This window comes from Chiloscyllium punctatum, chromosome 38 (genome assembly GCF_047496795.1).
Source record: "Chiloscyllium punctatum isolate Juve2018m chromosome 38, sChiPun1.3, whole genome shotgun sequence".
Lineage (NCBI taxonomy): Eukaryota > Metazoa > Chordata > Chondrichthyes > Orectolobiformes > Hemiscylliidae > Chiloscyllium > Chiloscyllium punctatum.
Genome location: NC_092776.1, coordinates 41,509,979 through 41,528,286, shown reverse-complemented (window position 1 = coordinate 41,528,286; position 18,308 = coordinate 41,509,979). Strand labels below are relative to the sequence as shown.

The window sequence follows — 18,308 nt, the reverse complement described above, 5'->3', positions numbered from 1 at the left end:
ACTCCTTCTGTGCACCTCTACAGTCCATGGCATAAAGGAATCTGGTGACTCCCTTATTTATGAGGTCCTGAATCCAGGCCTCAAAGTGTGATTGGTGGAGGCAGTCCCACTTTTAGCAGATATATCTAGCCAAAAGGGGTTTGCAATCAAGGTCAAATTGGATCCTGAATGATGAAGGAAACAACTGATGAAGGCCCATTTCTCCTGTACAAGAATAAGTGAGGACCCGACACCTCTCCTGAGACAAGACAGGTACAATGTTGCCAAGGTTTATAGCAGAGGAGGGGCCACATCGAATGTGTCTCCAATGGCTGCTTCTGCAGCTTCCTTCTCCTGACTCTGTGAACTCTAGAGAGTTCCGATGCTGAGTCCTGTAGAAGAGACAAGTCTGCTCGCAACTCACAGACTTCGACATTCAAGGATTGTCCAGGACATTTGTGCAGATTTTCTAAAAAAAAGACAAAAGTAATGGATACTTACAGTGATGCAGGATGTGGAGGATTCCCATTAACTACCTCATACAGATGTTCCAGTAGTTTGTCATCCCAGTAGAGGTCACAAAACTTCTCCGATATAGCACTAGTGAATGTACTGAATTTAAGACTTTTCAAGGATAAGATGTACTCACCTTATGAAAAGAAATCAAAAGTCTAAAATCAATTATAACAATGTACTGTTAGCTTTCATTAAGCTAAAGTTTTTAAAATTAAGATTGCAATTCATAACTGGTCCTAAGAGATCTGAATCAGTATTAGCTAAGACAATTTTTAGATTTGTCTCTAGCGAGTACAAATGCATCATGCGACACTAACAGTTCAGATGGATGATGATGGTTCAAATACTGTATTTTTTTCTCTTTTACACAATTACTGTACAAAATAAGACCTTTCAAACAAGAATAATATTGATCAAAACACAGATTTCATTTATTTCTGAATGGAAATTTTTTGTTTGATTTAAAAAGACTCAGAGGATTAGTCAAATTATTTTAAATGAACCAAAAATAAAATGAGCCATGAATGAAAAAACACACTGAAATTGAACTTCTCTCTTCATCACCTGCACAGTTGATACAGCAGAATTCTATGGAAGGACATGGAGGAGTTTATTGGGGTAAGTAGGACATAAAATCATGAGGAAAATAGTATCACCAGAACAGATAGTGAACATGGTACACTCTACAACATTGAGTTCAAAAGCCATAAGCAATAAGAACTGAGCTAATCACCAAATGGGAGCACGTGCAATCTAGATGATGCACTTAATGGTGTCAAGGCAGAACACCTGTGATGTTACAGACTTTCAACAGTCAAAAATTAATTCAGTTACATTTGTAAAATGGAATTTAAAAATGTTTGCCAGGTGCCATATCTCACTTTTATGACTGGCAAGTCATGCTTTGGGAAAACCCATGCTGTATACTGAAAAGGCATTGAAATTGAGAACGGATCATATCCTGTTCCAAACAGCACTTCTGTTTTACAGAGTATGCACCTATCACAAACAAAACAATTAATTTCAATTATAATTACCCAGATATATAAGGTGAAAACAATTCCATGTTCATTCCTGATTCAGAAATTTCACTTTGATCTATTATTATTGCTAATGAAAGACAGCAATCTGTGTTAATAGCACTCAATGTTTTCACATTAACTTGACTCCCAAGTTTGAGGCCAGGCCTACCAAGGCCTCATTCAAATAAACATGTCAGCATTGTCTTTTGATAGAGTAGAGTAAGAGTGAGAGGGAAGAGGAAATCAGGCAGGAGGCAATACCAGGGACTGGAGGGGAGAGTCTATGGCAGCTGCCATGTTGGGAAGAGCTTCTAACAGGTATTAGCTCTAACTTTTCTGCTACTGGTGAGAGTGAGGGGGAAGGGTTAGGTCTAAAAAGGCCCAAACATCTTTAAAGACCCTGCGGGAGGCCTACTGTTCTTTCCAGTTGACAAGAAATCTTCAGTGTTTTTTCCTTGTAAAAACTCCCCATGATTATTCTGTTGACATGGTTCACTGATAGGATTTGGCACTGTGTGGATAGCCCACAATTTTTACTTGTAAAATATAATACCAATCACAATATCTGCCACAACCTTAGCACATTAAATAGGCCCCCATGCACCTATCTGGAAGAACAGTATTCCAGCACCCAAAACATTATTGATTAAAATGATGGTGCATGAAAATTAAGTGCAAACCCTCCAAACATCATTTGATGTCAGTACCTGCATCTTATGTGCCACTGGGTTGAGTTTAAAATCAGGGCTAAAACAAACCAATGCTTTAGCCATGATTTTAAGATGTTCAATAAAACTAAACCAATTGTTCAAAAAAAAATTACTGAAATTAAAACTGATGGTAAAAAATATTATCATTTTGCTCTATTTATATAATTATTTATAAAATAATTTCTATGTTAAAATAAAGATCATCTACCCATGACATGGGCTTCTTCACCATTCTCTAAGTAACCATCAAATGCAAACTCTTCTTTAATGAGCTGAACTGCTTTCTGCAAAAGACTGACAGGCTCTGGGCTTGATGAATTTATTGCCACTAGATTGTCATGACAACATGATGAGATGCATGCAGAAGGTAAGTGGACATTTTCTGAAATTTCCGCAGCAATGTTTGGAACAGCGGTGAATGGTTTTATTTCATATTCAGTATCCAATGACTCCTGCGCAAAAACACATCCCTCAGAGAGTGGTGCCTCTAAGGCAACACAGTCAAATTCAACAAATTCACTAGAACTGTTATTGGAAGGCTCTGATAGAGTGTCCTTTTTCATCTCAGGCTTTTGATCCTTATGGCCATCAAGTGTAGAATTGGGCAGGTTCTGCAACTGTGATCCAATATAATTTGAAGAATTCCCTCTGCTTCTGCCAGAGTCCCTGTTTGAAAGTACTGTAGATTCTGAGAAGAGTCTATTCAACTCATATCCAGAAGTGTTAGGCAGAACTGATAGCTGTTCTGGCACAATTGATTGACCAGGTGGTGAAGTTAGTGTCTCCATTTTGGAGTTCTGAAGTTCATCGTTTGTTGGAAAAGTGGAAACAGCTGAAGAATCAGAGTTACAATTTGCTTTCTGGTACTGCAAACACATTGTTTGTGCTAGATTTGCTTTGCTTTTAACCATGGGAGAATGGTTGGCAGAATAAATTGAGCTGCTTTTAGTTTGATCTGACGTAGATACCAAAGATGCTGGTGTGTGAATGGTGCTCTCAACACTTTTACAGTTCACAGCAGATGCTTCCACAACGATATCATTTTTAATATTTTCGATGGACATTGCTTCCTGATTTTCCTGTTTCAGAGCTATAACAAGTTGTTTGGCTGTTGAAGTTTTACTTGACACTTTGACACTGTTGGAATAGGAGAAACATCAATTTAGAAAGATAAGTACTTTTGTCTGCAGAAAATGTTGAAAATAATTTTGAATAGCTTGTAAATGTTTCAATCCCATGTGCTTAGACTCTCAATTCATGCAGAAATGATGAATACCAGAAAATAAAAGGAGAAAAATTGAACTACTTCGAAATAAAATGGGACAACTGCAAAGGAATGTTGAAATTATTCACTTTGCTTTCTCCAACTCCCACCCTGGACCCCATTACTTTAAGACCGAGTAAAGAGACCGTCCTTCTATAGGAGATAATATTACATACCTCATCAGTGTAGAAGTCTGTTGATTAAACTATGTACCAGTGAAACACAAAAATGTTCTTGAAATATACAGAAATAAAACCAGAATCATATGCATTATACCATTTCCACCTAATGCCATTTACAAAATTAAAATAATTTCACAAAATTAGAAAAATAATAGTACATTTGACACATAAACAAAATGTAACTACATGCTGCACAAGAGGACAAACATAATAAATGATTTCATTCCATGCAAAGGATGAAGAAACACATGATATTGAAAATCATAAAAAAAACTCCCAAATAATTCTATCACGTAAGCTGTAAAATTAATAGCTGCGTCTTTTATTGGTTTGGAGGAGTGAAGTTAGTTCAAAGAAACCTTTCATTCATTCAGTAAACTTAACTTTATTCAGAGACATGTTTTTATTATTATTGTACTTGTCTGATTATCCAAATAACACAATTTTAAATTCAGAGCCATTAAAAATGCAACCAATGGATTATTCAATAACTATGTTTTGTATATAATGTGAAAAATACATATTTTTGCTGAATATTTTTAATATTGTAAATTCCCAATATCAGTCCTGGACACAAATTATAAAACTCAGAGGGGATTTGCTTTCTTATATCATTAATGCTTGATTACCTTGTTTTCTCTTTGTGCTCTGTGAGTATTATAGGTTTGAAATGGGTGGCTGGGGAAGTGAAGGCCTCTGGAAGTTTGGAAGGGGACTTGCCCTTTACAGAATACTGACAAGGAATTGGGCCTTTTACAGCTGTCAGCTTACTGTCACTAGCAAGAGGTACAAATCCTATAAATAATGAATGAAAAAGAAAGAAAATTCAATGGTCATGCTTTGGCAATTAACATGAAAGTGTGCAAAATTCTAATAATAATCAGTACCTAGTCTAGATGATTCTTGGGCAAAATCTGCATGTCCCAATGGAGAATTTGAAAATTCCAGCTTCTTTGTTTTGAAATTCAATCCAATGACATCCGTTCCTTTTTTGTGGTAATTCTAAAAACAAATGAACAGTTGTGAGTTCACATAATTTTACCTGTAAGCACTAAATTTACAAAAAGAATGAACATAGACTCTAGAAAATTGTATATACAAACCAGAGCAAGAAAAATATTAATAGAGAACTGGCGCCAAAGACTAATTCAAGGCAAAGTTAGACACTATACATTCTTCTTTCTGAAAGAAACACATTTTGGATTTCTCCAGGACATCGAGCTAAAGCTAAGGAGTCCTTTAATATTTATGTTTATCTTATTTTAAATAAACTTTTAAAATGGTTTTAAAATCATACTCACAGCTATTATCTGAATAACAGGAAACAGAACTATAGTGAAAATATTTCTTTCTCCAAATAACTGTCGATATATCTTGGAGATTACTGAATGTTAATTTGACAGGGAATTGCAAACTCTTTATGAAATCCATTAACTTCACTTGACAAAAAAGAAATTCAGTCTACTGTGAACTCATAGCCTGAAAATAACCTGATGGCTATACATCCAACCAACCACATTGGCAAAAGTGGAAATTGGCAACTTTATTGCATTTACTCTGAATCCAAGGTTCACTATTCCAACCCCCATCCAGGTGGGGACATCTTGATTGACCATTCAATGTACTCCTGCAGGACTTGAAGATGTCATTATTATAAATTACATAATACATGAGTAAAAGTTTCTAATTTGTTTTTGGACTTGTGCAAAGGCCTGGCTGAGAGCCTAGACCATCGAGTCAGCTGCAGAGTAAGGGGTAGAATTGAATTTGGTAAAAAATTGTTCACTCAAATTTGCTCCCCTCTCTAGCTGTGAATGCTCATACTTTGAGTATATTCAAGACAGAGAATGATAGGTCTTTCCATACTAGACCTAGGTAGTGGTTTGCAGGGTGTGGTGCTAGAAAAGAACAGCTGGTCAGGCAGCATTGGAGGAGCAGGAGAATTGATATTTTGAGCATAAGCTCTTCATCAGGAATGAGGCTTGTGGGTCAAGGGGGCTGAGAGATAAATGGGAGGGGGGGGTAGTACTGGGGGAAGGTAGCTGGGAATGCGATAGGCAGTGAAGGTGGAGGTAAAGGTGATAGGTAGGAGAGGAGGATGGAGTGGATAGGTGGGAAGGAAGATGGACTGCCACCGAACTTTTTAACTCCCCCTCCCACTCCTCCAAGGTCATGCAGCTCCTGGGTCTCCTTCATCACCGAAGCCTTATCACCCGATGCCCGGAGAAAGAATGCCTCATCTTTCACCTTGTGACTCTCCAACCACAAGGAATCAATGTGGATTTCACCAGTTTCCTAATTTCCTCTCCCCCTATCTTATCCCAGATCTAACCTTCCAACTTGGCACTGTCTTCTTGACCTGTCCACCTTCCTTCCCATCTATCCGCTCCATCCTCCTCTCTGACCTATCGCCTTCACCCCCACTTTCATCTACCCATTGCATTCCCAGCTACCTTCCCCCCAACCCCCTCCCATTTATCTCTCAGCCCCCTTGGCTCACAAGCCTCATTCTTGATGAAGAGTTATGCTCAAAACGTCAATTCTCCTGCTCCTCAGATGCTGCCTGACAAGTGTGCTTTTCCAGATCCACACTCTCGACTATAATCTCCAGCATCTGCCGCCCTCACTTTTTCCCAGTGGTTTGCCAGGGGCAATTTCAAAGTGTATGGATGAGACAAAATTTGGAAAATTTGTAAACTGTGAAGAGGAAAGTGTAGGAGCCTTAAAAAGACATTGCTACATTGTGAGTGTGGCTGGATAGGTGGCAGATGAAATTCATTGGAAAAGTATGAAGTGATATAATTTGATACAAAGAACTATGCTAAAAGTTGTGCAGGATCACCTCAGTTCCTTTGTACATTCCAACCTCCTGCCATTTAAGAAATACTTTGCACATCCATTCCTCTTATCACAGTGGATAACCTCATTTTTTTTCACATAATATTCCATCTACCATGTTCTTGCCCATTCACTGCCTGTTCAAATCTTCCTAAAACCACTTTGCATGTTCCTCATAACATGCATTCTCAGTTAGCTTTGTATCATTCACCAAACTTAAAATATTACATTTTGTTCTCACCCCCAAATTATTGATATATATTGTGAACAGCTGGAGCCTGCCAATGTGAGAATGACACAGTTATTCCTTCTCTTTGTTTTCTGTCTGTAAACCAATTATTAATCCACACCAGTACACTATCTCCTGTTCAACGTACTTTAACCTAACAGTCTCATCTGGTAAATTTATCAAAACCTTTCTAAAAATCTAACTACACTATGTCCATTGGGCCACCTTTATCAATCTTTTTATTAACACCTTCAAAAAACTTCAATATGTTCATCAAACGGCATTTCCCATTCACAAATCCATGCTGACTACTCCCAATCAGTCATTATTATTATCCAAGTGTCTGTTTATCCTTTACATAGATTCTAGCACCTTCTCCATGACAGTGGCCAAGTGGTAAGCATTGCTGCCTCACAGCGCCAGGGACCCAGGTTCAGTTGCAGTTTTGGGCGACTGTGTGAAGTTTGTACATTGTTCCCATGTCTGTGTGGGTTTCATCTCACAATCCAATGATGTGCAGGTAAAGGCCATGCTACATTGCCCATCGTGTTCAGGGATGTGTAGGTTAAGTGCATTGGTCAGGGGTAAATATAGGACAGGGGAATGGGTTTTGGGTGGGATAGTCTTTGGAGGGTTGGTGTGGACTTGTTGGGCCAAATGGCTATAGGGATTCAATGATTCTATGACTGACAGAAGGCTAATAGGTCCATTTGTTGTTTTCTCTCTGACTCACTTCTTTAGTAGTTGGTGATATTTGCTATCTTCCAATCTGCAGAAAACATTCCAGAATCCATAAAAGTTTGGAAAATGACTACCAATGCATCGACCATCTGTAGCCTGCTCCTTTAAAAGGGGAGAGAGACCTTCAGGTCTTGGGGATTTATTGACTTTTAGTCTCATTAATTTCTCCAGTATAGTTTTCTTGCTAGAACTAATTTCCTTCAATTCATCATTCTCTTCAGTTACTTGGATCCCTTCTTCTAATAGATATCTTGTATCTTCCTCAGTAAGAACAGACATAGAGTAATCATTTAACTTCTCTGCTATTTCTCTATCCTATATTTTACTGACTCGCCCTGTCATGGAACCACCTATGTTTTAGATAATTGTTTCCTTTTTATTGAGCTTTTACAGTTTATGTTTATATGTTTTGCTGAAATACATTCACATTCTGTTCTCCCTTTCCTTATCAGCTTCTTGTTCCTCATTTATTGTATTATGAAAACCATTTACTTCTATTTCTGGCAACAAGATAGCCCTTTCTTTAAATCTGATAAAATTCAGAAATTCCTTTGTTAGTCACCGTTGGCTTACCTTTTTTGAGTTTTGCACCTTGAAGGAATGGATAATTCCTATAAGTCCTATAATAAGATTATCCATTGCCAATGTATTCTAGGCTTCATTATTAGGGGCATAGAGTACAAATGTAGGAAAGTTATATGAATTTGTAAAAGACAGTGATTAGATTTCAGCTAGAGTATTGTGAACAGCTCTGGGTGTCATGCCATTTGGAGAAAGTGAATGCATTGAAAAGAGTACAGATGAGGTTTACAAGAATGCTTCCAGGGATGCGAAACTTCATTTATGAGGATAGATTTGAAAAATTGGGATTGCCTTCCTTGGACAGGTGAAGGCTAAGGGGAGATTTGATCAAAGTTTACAAAATCCCAAGTGGTCTCGACTGAGTAGATCGGGAGAAACTGTTCCCATGTGTAAAAGATCAAGAACTAATGGGCAGAGTTTAAAGCCTTTTTGCAAAAGAAGCAAACATGAGGTGAAAAGAAACATCACACAGCAGACAGTTTGAGAATGGATTGTACAGCCCAGAAGTGTAAAAGTAGTAGGTTCAAAAAAGTCATTTTGCAGATGTACAGGAGATTGGCCAGGTCACTTTTGGAATACTGCATTTAATTCTGATCTCCCTGCTGAAGTAAAAATGTTGTTAAACTTGAAAGGATGCAGAAACGATTTATAAGGATGTTGTCAGGGTTAGAGGGTTTTTTGCAAAAGGGAGAGGCTGAATAGGTTTGGGCTATTTTCTCTGGACCATCAGAGGCTGAGGGATGACTTTATTGAGGTTTCTAAAATCATGAGGGGCATGGATAGACTGAATAGCCAAAGTCTTTTCCCCAGGGTTGGGGAATCCAAACTAGACGGTATTGACTTAAGGTGACAGTGGAAGGATATAAAAGAGACCTAAGGGGCAACTTTTTCATGCAAAGGGTGGGACGTATATGGAATTAGCTGCAAAGGAAATGTTAGAGGCTGATACAATTACAACACTTAAAAGGCATCTGGATGGGCATATAAATAGGAAGAGTTTACAATGGATATGGGTCAAATGCTGGCAAATGGGACTAGATTAATTTAGGATATCTGGTCGGCATGGACGAGTTGGACTGGAGGGTCTGTTTCCATGCTGTACATCTCTACCACTATTCGAGGCATTCAAGAGAGCTCTAAATGATAATTTAAGTGGAAACAATGTGCAGGGGAAAAGGCAGGAGTTTGGCATCTTGTGAAATTGCTTTGCGAACTGGTACAGAATGGACCATTTGGGTTCTTTCTGCACCTAAGCAATTCTTTGATCCAGTGAAGTAGAGAGAATCTGCAGATGGAGAGAGGAAGATTATGCGACTGGGCAAAAATGTAGCAGATGATGATGATATTGGAAAATATGAATTCATCCATTTTGAAAAAATAGAAAAGAAAAAGACCATTTAAATAGAGAGACATGGCAGAGCTCTGAGAAAGAGAGTTCTGGGTATCATAGGATCATCATAGAATCCAGACAGTGCAGATGCAGGCTATTTGGCACAACAAGTCCACATCAACCCTTCGAAGAGCATTCCACTCAGACCCACCATCCCTACCCTATCTTGTAAGTCTGTATTTCCCATTGGGCAATCTGCTAATCCACCTAGCCTGTGCATCCCTGGACACTATGGGCAATTCAGCATGGCTGATCTACCTAAGTTGCACACCTGTGGGAAGAAACAAATGTAAAAGTAGAGAAATTTTACAGGAGCTGTATAGTGCCAAATTGAAGTCACATCTGGAGTGCTGTGTACTGTTCTTTCTCCTTACTACTTATACACTGACGCTGAATTTGGAGCCATTCAGCAAAGGATCACTTAACTCATTCTTTGGATGAAGAGCTTATTTTATGAAGGATGGTTTGATGGGTTGGCGTTTAGAACAATGAGAGAAGATATTATTAAAACATAGATCAGATCTCAAGAGGATTTAATACGGTACATATCGGGAGGGGGTTTCCTCTTATGGGGAGGACTAGAATGAGTTGACACAGTTTAACAATAAGAAGTTTACCATTTAAGACAGAGGTGAAGAAAAATATTTTCCCTTGAAGGCTCATTAAAGGCATGGAATTCATTTCTCCAGAAAGCAATGGAGGCTAGGTCACTGAACTTATTCAAGACTGACTCAGATAGACAAGGGAATCAAGGTAACAGGACACAGTCAGGGCAGTGAAATGAAATCGAGAACAGAACCAGATCAGTCATGATCTTATTGAACGTTAGCACAACCGTGAAGCACTAAATGGTGTACTCCTGCTCTGAAGTCCTATGTCTTTTGTCTCTCGTTGTCTGTCAGGCTTCCTGAGACACAGAAAACCCTGCTGTTCAAACTTAAACCTGGATGACAAATGAAACATGGAGCACATAGCTTTGCTGTAATAAACAGTCATTTGATACAACAGAACTTGAGTGCTGCTGCTGCAAAAGAAATCCCACATATTGTTAAAGCTTTTTGTTGTGCACTTGTCAGGACAATTCACAAGAATACCAATGTAAAGGGAAGAACAGAATGTTGATTTGTTGATTCCTGATGAAGGGCTTTTGCCCGAAAAGTCGATTTTTCTACTCCTCAGATGCTGCCTGACCTGCCGTGCTTTTCCAGCACCACTCTAATCTTGAGTCTGATCTCCAGCATCTACAGTCCTCACTTTCACCTACTTAAATTTAAATCGGTTGGTTGACTCTGATTGGTCAAGGCATTACCCAGAGGAATGAACCAGACAATACCTGTTGCTTATTTTGTTCAGCTTAAACAAGCACAATAGGTCAACAGGTTCTTTTTGTCCTTAAAGAGTAGGGCCTTGTAGAAGTACCGGAAGGGACTTATAGCAATCTAAAAGTGGTCTTTATATATTAGATTTTGTGCTAATATTGTAATGGACATAAAAACATTTATGAAATCCATCAGCACCATCAGCTGCCATATAGCGGTACTGCACCAACTGCACAATATACCCTTTTGAAAATGTTTAACAATTTAGCAGAACATTCCCAGATTCTCACCTACTGTTACACTGAGGACCTTGTTTTTTTTTGCTCTCGTTGAGCAGGGGTTTTGATCCTCCTCCAGGGAAATGTGCAGGTATTTATTTCGAAAATAATTCTGTAGCCCTCTGCATTGCACTTGCCTGTTCTTGTATTTTCTGCTGAAATGTGGGTGTATAATCAGTTTATCAAAAACATTATTAATACCAATGAATGGGAGGAGCAAATATTTACAACAAATTTCCCGTCATGTGTTTAAGTGACAGTATCTTTGACACCCAGTGTTCATATGAGATGGTGGTAAGACTATTAAATCATTATTGGTCAAAAATTATAAAATTCAATTGAAAAGCAGTTGACTGAGCCAAATAAAGACCCTTCCTAAAGTAAATGAACTTTTCAGGCAGCAAATGTTTGTCAGGTCTCTGCTGCCTTCTGTTATTTTGCAGCTTCCCGAGTCAGAGGAAAAGTAGTGGCCCAAAAACAAACTGAAGTTATTCACATAATATAGACCGCAAAAAAATTAACTTTCCCATTCAATGTTTAGCACTAAAATAACCAAGCAGGGCATGTTGTCCAATGTAACTAATATTCCAAAAGTCATAATTATCATTACAATATAATGTGGCTATTTGAAAAGAATTCTTCAGTAATTAATGTTTTCCTTGCATTTGAACTGAAAACTCCTGTCCCTCCCAGTTCCTGTCCCCTTCCTTTATCTTCATCACAGCAAGTCTGCAGAAATCCTGTTTGTTTATGGCTGCTGAAGTAAAAAGCTGTTTGTGTGCTATAAATCTTGACAGAAAATGTTTTCCAACATTCCTCACAGATTCAGGCTAACAATCAGTTTGGTTCTTGATGTGTAGGCGTTGTGGTTTTCTTTCAGTCCACCTCACACAAGCTTTGTGCTTCCTGCTCATTTGATTATTCACCGTTTTCAGTGAAGCGGAACCCATGTTACTGGCTGGCTGAACATTGTGAAGCAATCCCTGAATCCTCAGGCAATATTCTAGGGGCTGGGCTGCTAAGGTATAGCCCTACAGTACTCACTGGAGGCAGTCTTTAGGTCATGGGGAACTGCCGTGACATTCACCACCTTGCTCTTTTAAGGGCGGAGCCATTGGACTGGGAATAGCAGGGGAAGGAGGTGATGCCTTCCAAGATGATTGCAATCCAGACGGGCTGACTGATTACTTACTGAGCTCTGGTTCCACTCGGGTACCATCTCATACCATGTTTCTCCACAGTTTCCCATCTTGCTATCCATCTGCTTCATCCCATTACTAAGTCCTTTAGACTACAATATTGCGATAAAGGCTAAAGACCAAATGGCTTTCCAGTACAACTTTAACAACACAACGCGTTTGTGACAGTCATAAAGAAGGAAGTTGAAAGATCTTTCCTTTTGTGATAAAACGCACAAAAAAAAATCTTTTACAAACAAGTTCTGAAATAAATAAACAAGGAACCTACAGAGTTGTGCCGCACTGCTCTCATGTCATGCCTTGTCTGATCAGGAGGTGGAGAAAAGTCATCAGCCTTGGGCCTAGTCTCCAAGCAGGAGAAAGCGAGGACTGCAGATGCTGGAGATCAGAACTGAAAATGTGTTGCTGGAAAAGCGCAGCAGGTCAGGCAGCATCCAAGGAGCAGGAGAATCGACGTTTCGGGCATAAGCCCTTCTTTAGGAAGAAGGGCTTCCTGAAGAAGGGCTTATGCCTGAAACGTCGATTCTCCTGCTCCTTGGATGCTGCCTGACCTGCTGTGCTTTTCCAGCAACACATTTTCAGCCCTAGTCTCCAAGCAGACAGCCTCTGGTTCTTCATGTTGACTTGAAGACAAAATGAAAGGGGTGGAGGGATTTGATGGCCTATCACCCAACTATTAACCCAGAAACTCAGCTAATGTTCTAAGGACTCAGATTCGAATCCCTCCGTGGCAGATGGTGGAATGTGAATCCAGTTTCCAGTTTTAAAGAACTGAGAATTAAGAATCTACAGATAACTGTAGTCGTTTGTCGGAAAAATTCAGCTGGTTCATTAATGTCCTTCAGGGAAGGAAACTACTATCCTTATTTGGTCTGACCTACATGTGACTCCAGAGCCTAGCAATGTGGTTGACCCTTAACTGCCCTCTGATATAGCCCAGCAAGCCATTCATTGAATTAATTGCTACAAAGACATTGGCAAAGAAATGAAAGCGGATAGACCACCTAGCATTGACCTCGGCACCGGAAAAGACAACGGCAAAAGCAGCCTTGTCAGACTCTGCAAAGTCCTCTTTACATCTGGGGGCTAGTGCCAAATTGGGAGAACAGCCTCACAGCCTAGTCAAACAACAGTCTGACATGTGCTGACAGAATCACACCTTACAACATCCCAGGTACCACCATCGCCATCTTTAGATATGTCCTGTTCTACCGGCAGGATCTTCCTCCCTTGGCTGATGAATCAGTACTCCTACATATTGGACAACACTTAGAGGAAGCACAGAGGATGTAGGGGTGCAGAATGTACTCTGGGTGGGGGTTTCAATGTCCACCACCAAGAGTGGCTTGGCAGCAGCATTACCGAATGATCCTTTTAGGTCCTAAAGGACAAATCTGCTAGACTGGGTCTGCAGCAGTTGGTAAGGGAACCAACGAGAGGGAAAAACATTCTTGACCTCATCCTTACCAATCTGCCAGTTGCAAATGCAGCTTTCTAGCACAGTTATTGGTCAGAGTGAAGACTGCACAGTCCTTGTGGTGAAAAAGTCCCACCTTCACATTGAGAATAACCTCATTGTATTTTGTGGCACTATCACCATGTTAAATGAGACAGATTTTGAGCAGATCTAGCAACTCAAAATGGCATCCATGAGGCTCTGTGGGCCATCAACAGCAGCAGAATTGTACTCTGCACTATATGTAACTTCATCACCCGGCATATCCCCCACTTAACCATTGCCATCAAGTCAGGGATCAACCTTGATTCAATGGAGGGTGCAGGAGAGCATGCTGGGATTAGCACCATGCATACCTCAAGATGAGATGCCAACCTGGTGAAGCCACCAAACAGGATTACTTGGATGCCAAACAGCTTAAGCAGCAAGTGACAGACAAAGCTAAGCGATCCCACAACCATTGGATCAGACCAAAGCTCTGCAGTCCTGTCACATCCAGGCATTAATAGTGGCATACAATTACAAAAACTCCCTGGAGGAGGCGGCTCCACAAATATTCCCATCCTCAATGATGGAAGAGCCCATCATATCAGTGCAAAAAGATATGGCTGATTTCTCTTAGCCTCCTCCAGTGGTCCCCAGCGTTACAGATACCCATCTTCAACCAATTTGATTCATTCCACATAGTATCAAGAAACAATTGGAGGTACTGCATACTGCAAAGGCTGTGGGCCCTGACAACGTTCTGGTAATAGTGCTGAAGGCTTGTCCTCCAGAACTTGCCACTCCCCTATGCAAGCTATTACAGTACAGTTACAACACTGGCATGTATTCCACAAATTGGGAAATTGCTCAGGTATGTCCTGTACATAAAAAGCAGGACAAATCCAAAGTGGTGAATTACTGCCCATTCAGTATACTCTCGATCATCAGTAATGTGATAGAAGGTGTCATCAACAGGGCTATCAAGCAGCACCTGCTCAGCAATAACCTGCTCAGTGATGCCCAGTTTGGGTTCTGCCAGGACCACTCAGCTGCTGACATCATTACAGCCTTGGTTCAAACATGGACAAAAGAGCTGAATTCCAGAGAGGAGGAGTGAGTGACAACCTTTGACACCAAGGCTGCATTCGACCGATTGTGACATCAAGGAGACCCTAGCAAAGTTGGGCAAACTCTCCACTGGGAGAAAGTGAGGACTGCAAATGCTGGAGATCAGAGTCCACAGTGTGGTGCTAGAAAAGCACAGCAGGTCAAACAGCATCCGAGAAACAGGAGAATCGATGTTTCGGGCATAAGCCCTTCATCAGGAAATTCTCCATTGGTTGAAGTCATACTTAGCAGATAGGAAGATGGTCATGGTTGTTGGAGCTCAGTCTTCTCAGGTTCACGACATATCTGCAGGAATTCCTCAGGCCCTAGGTCCAACGATCTTTAGCTGCCTCATCAATGATCTTCCCTCCACCATAAGATCAGAAGTGGGGATGTTCGCTGATGATTGTACAAAATCCAAGACCATTCATGACTCCTCAGATACTGAAGCAATACATATTCAAATGCAACAATATCTGGACAATATCCAGGCTTGAGCTGACAAGTAGCAAGTAAATTTGCCATCACTACTAATAAGAGACAATTTAACCACTGCTCCTTGACATTCAATGGCATTACCATCACTGAATCCCCTGCTATTAACATTCTGGGGGTTACCATTGACCAGAGATTCAACTGGACTTACCATTTAAATATTGGCTTCAACAGCAGGTCAGAGGCTAGGAATAGAGGAGTGAATAACTCACTTCCTGGCTCCCCAAAGCCTGCCCACCATCTACAAGGCACAAGTCAGGAGTGTGATGAATATTCTCTACTTGCCTGGATGAGTGCAAACCCAACAACACTCAAAAACTTGATACCATCTAGGACAACACAGGTTACTTGACTGGCACCACATCCACAAGCATCCACTTCCTCCAACACTGATGCTCAATAGCAGCAGTGTGTACCATCTACAACATGGACTGCAGACTGAAGAAGCAACTTACATACCTATAATCATGTCCATCTAAATGGACAAGGGGAACAAATACATTGGAAACATCACCACCTGCAAGTTTTCCTCCAAGCCAGTCACCATCCTGTCACGGACGTATATGGCCATGACTGAGTGATTAACAGAGAATAGTACTGGACCTACACAATCCAGGTTTGCAGAATCTAACACCAAAGAAGCCTCAGGGGTCATAATTTGCTCACTGTAAAAGCTTCTATTACATACATGGCAGGCCCTCTTTAGTGTCTTTCCCTGTAGAAAGTGTCCTGCAGGCTACTCGCTGACTGAAAGAGCTATCCCCAACATTTTGATGATATTTAGTTTTGATTGTGCTGGTTTCAGTGGAACTACAGACCTGAACATTAAGTTAAAAACTAGTTCTGATCTGCCGCAAAGTACGAAAAGTAATCTAAAATGTCTTGTAGCTGTGAATGAAGAATCTTTCAATTCTTATAGCTTCTTATTGCAATCTTTCACGATTTCTGTACCATCTGCCACTTTACTATGTTTACCTCACAGTTTCATTTAACCACAGGGCACCTTTGAAAAATCACCAGTTTTTCCATTGCTGATAACTTGACTGGAAACAGCACATTTTAATAACTTAGCTGCAAAGATGCATGTTAATATAATTATTCCAACGGCTGCCTGCACAACAACTGATTTCATTTTATATCCCCTCCCATTGGTGTGAATTTCTACATATGCCTCTTTCCTTCCTACACAGGTGGCCCATAATGCTGAGAACAGAACTGTGTGGGAAGAGGCAATTCTCTGAAGAAGCAGCACCTGGCTTACTTGGTACAGAGTTGTGCATGAAGAATGTGGCAGAACAAATTTGTAGCCTTTCATCAGGCTGAGGACTAGTGACATTTTTAGCATCATCTTCATTCTTACTCTATCTGATCACTCACTTATTAGATGCCGCAAATGAAAGTTCCATCGCACAAAGTGGGGCAAATTCTAATGTAATTCATTCTGCATATCATTCGGTTATTGTCTCCTTTCACTCATTTTCCAGGATTGCTAAAGTAGGGAGTGCAGCTCTAAGTAAAGTCTGCACTTGCTCTCCACTTTAATGTACACACATTCACAGCAGCTGTTCAAGGCACTGGAGGCCCATTCTGTTGCTCCCAGCTGAGGATTAGTGTTTTTGCAGAGTAAGAACTTGGAAAATGGTGGTTGCCATTCCCCTGACTTCTCAAATAATTAAGCGCAGGAGCTGAAAATCCAGATATGCAGGCCCATAATTTCCTGATCAGGCCTTGATTGCGAATGTCATTCATCTATGGAAGGGCTTGAATGGGAAGTCAGAGCAACTAATATATTTCAAAACGTAAGTTGCAATGAGCAGACCCTGAATCTGATGATCATTATATTAAAATTGTGGGATATAGGTAGTGTTACTTCTGCAATCATAATTACTTATGCAAGGTAAATGAACTCACACCAGTGTGTAATTGTTTCAACCAAGAGCTAAGTGAACAAGAATGAAAACTATGTGAAGGAAATATATAATTGTTTTGTATTCGCTAAAATGTGCATACAAGAATGAAACGTGCCTGCAAACAATGGTAGACGTTACAGACAAATAGATAAGGTGCTGTGAGGATGTAGGTTAAGCCAGATATGCTTGTACAAACAGTAGTTATAAGCATCTGTTTCCCACTTCTGCAAAAACGAAAAAACAAACCCCAAATAAAGGTGATAAGGTTCAATATGGTTGAGGAATGGGAGGAAATGTTACAAGTAAGGGAACCAGATGGCAGTGAAGGAGGATATACCTAACAATGGACCACAGCAGGATGTGGTGAAATGGCCAAGTAAAACCTGCACTTTGTTAATCACAAGGCCGGATAAGGCAAGAGATAAACAATAGTAATGGGCACCGGGTTTGGAGTGGTGAATCCTATATAAGAAACGTACTTGCTAAACTCTGCCTGTCTATTTTAGGCACCACACTCGCAAGCATATAATAAACGTACTGATCACTTCAGATCTAGTCTCGGACTGAAATTATTGAAGTGAGTGAGCTGCGTTTTTCACAAAATCAATCAACTTGCACAAGGTCATCTTGCACATGCTAATTATCCAAATAAAAGATAAAGACTAGTAGTCTTTTAGCACCGCCTTTCACCACCTCTGAACAAACCAAACTATATAAACACTATTTCAGATGTGGTCTCACCAACACCATGCGGTAAGACTTCCATGCTGTTATCTTCCAATCCCCTTGCAATAAATGTACAGACTTCCATTTGCCTTCCTGATCATTTGCAGTACCTATGGACTGACATTCTGTGATGCATGTAGCAGAACACTCAGATCTCAGATACCTCTGTACTGCTGGCTGCTGCAATCTCTCTATCATGAATACCAACATAAAATTTCTGTCCAAAGCCTCTGCCATTTGTTTGGTCAGAATCATCAGTTTTCTTGGCTACTTTCTAGAGGAGCAATGCTAGCTTTAGATAATCTTTTCCTATTCAAATTATTAGATTTGTTTCTTTTAATATTACTATCTAACTTTCTCTCATGCTTTCTGGGTCTTTA

At 40.1% G+C, this 18,308-nt stretch overlaps 1 protein-coding gene across 2 annotated transcripts in view; it reads right to left on the bottom strand.

The window, feature by feature from the left end:
- The window catches only part of kndc1 (kinase non-catalytic C-lobe domain containing 1), a 216,175-nt gene that overhangs the window by 81,480 nt on the left and 116,387 nt on the right, over positions 1-18,308 (bottom strand). For both annotated transcript variants that reach the window (XM_072557681.1, XM_072557680.1), the window contains exons 13-16: positions 4,561-4,675; positions 4,303-4,468; positions 2,436-3,364; positions 481-628 (exon numbers count right to left, since the gene is read on the bottom strand). In XM_072557681.1, coding sequence (XP_072413782.1) covers positions 481-628; positions 2,436-3,364; positions 4,303-4,468; positions 4,561-4,675 — 1,358 coding nt within the window. The remainder of the gene's footprint in view (positions 1-480; positions 629-2,435; positions 3,365-4,302; positions 4,469-4,560; positions 4,676-18,308) is intronic.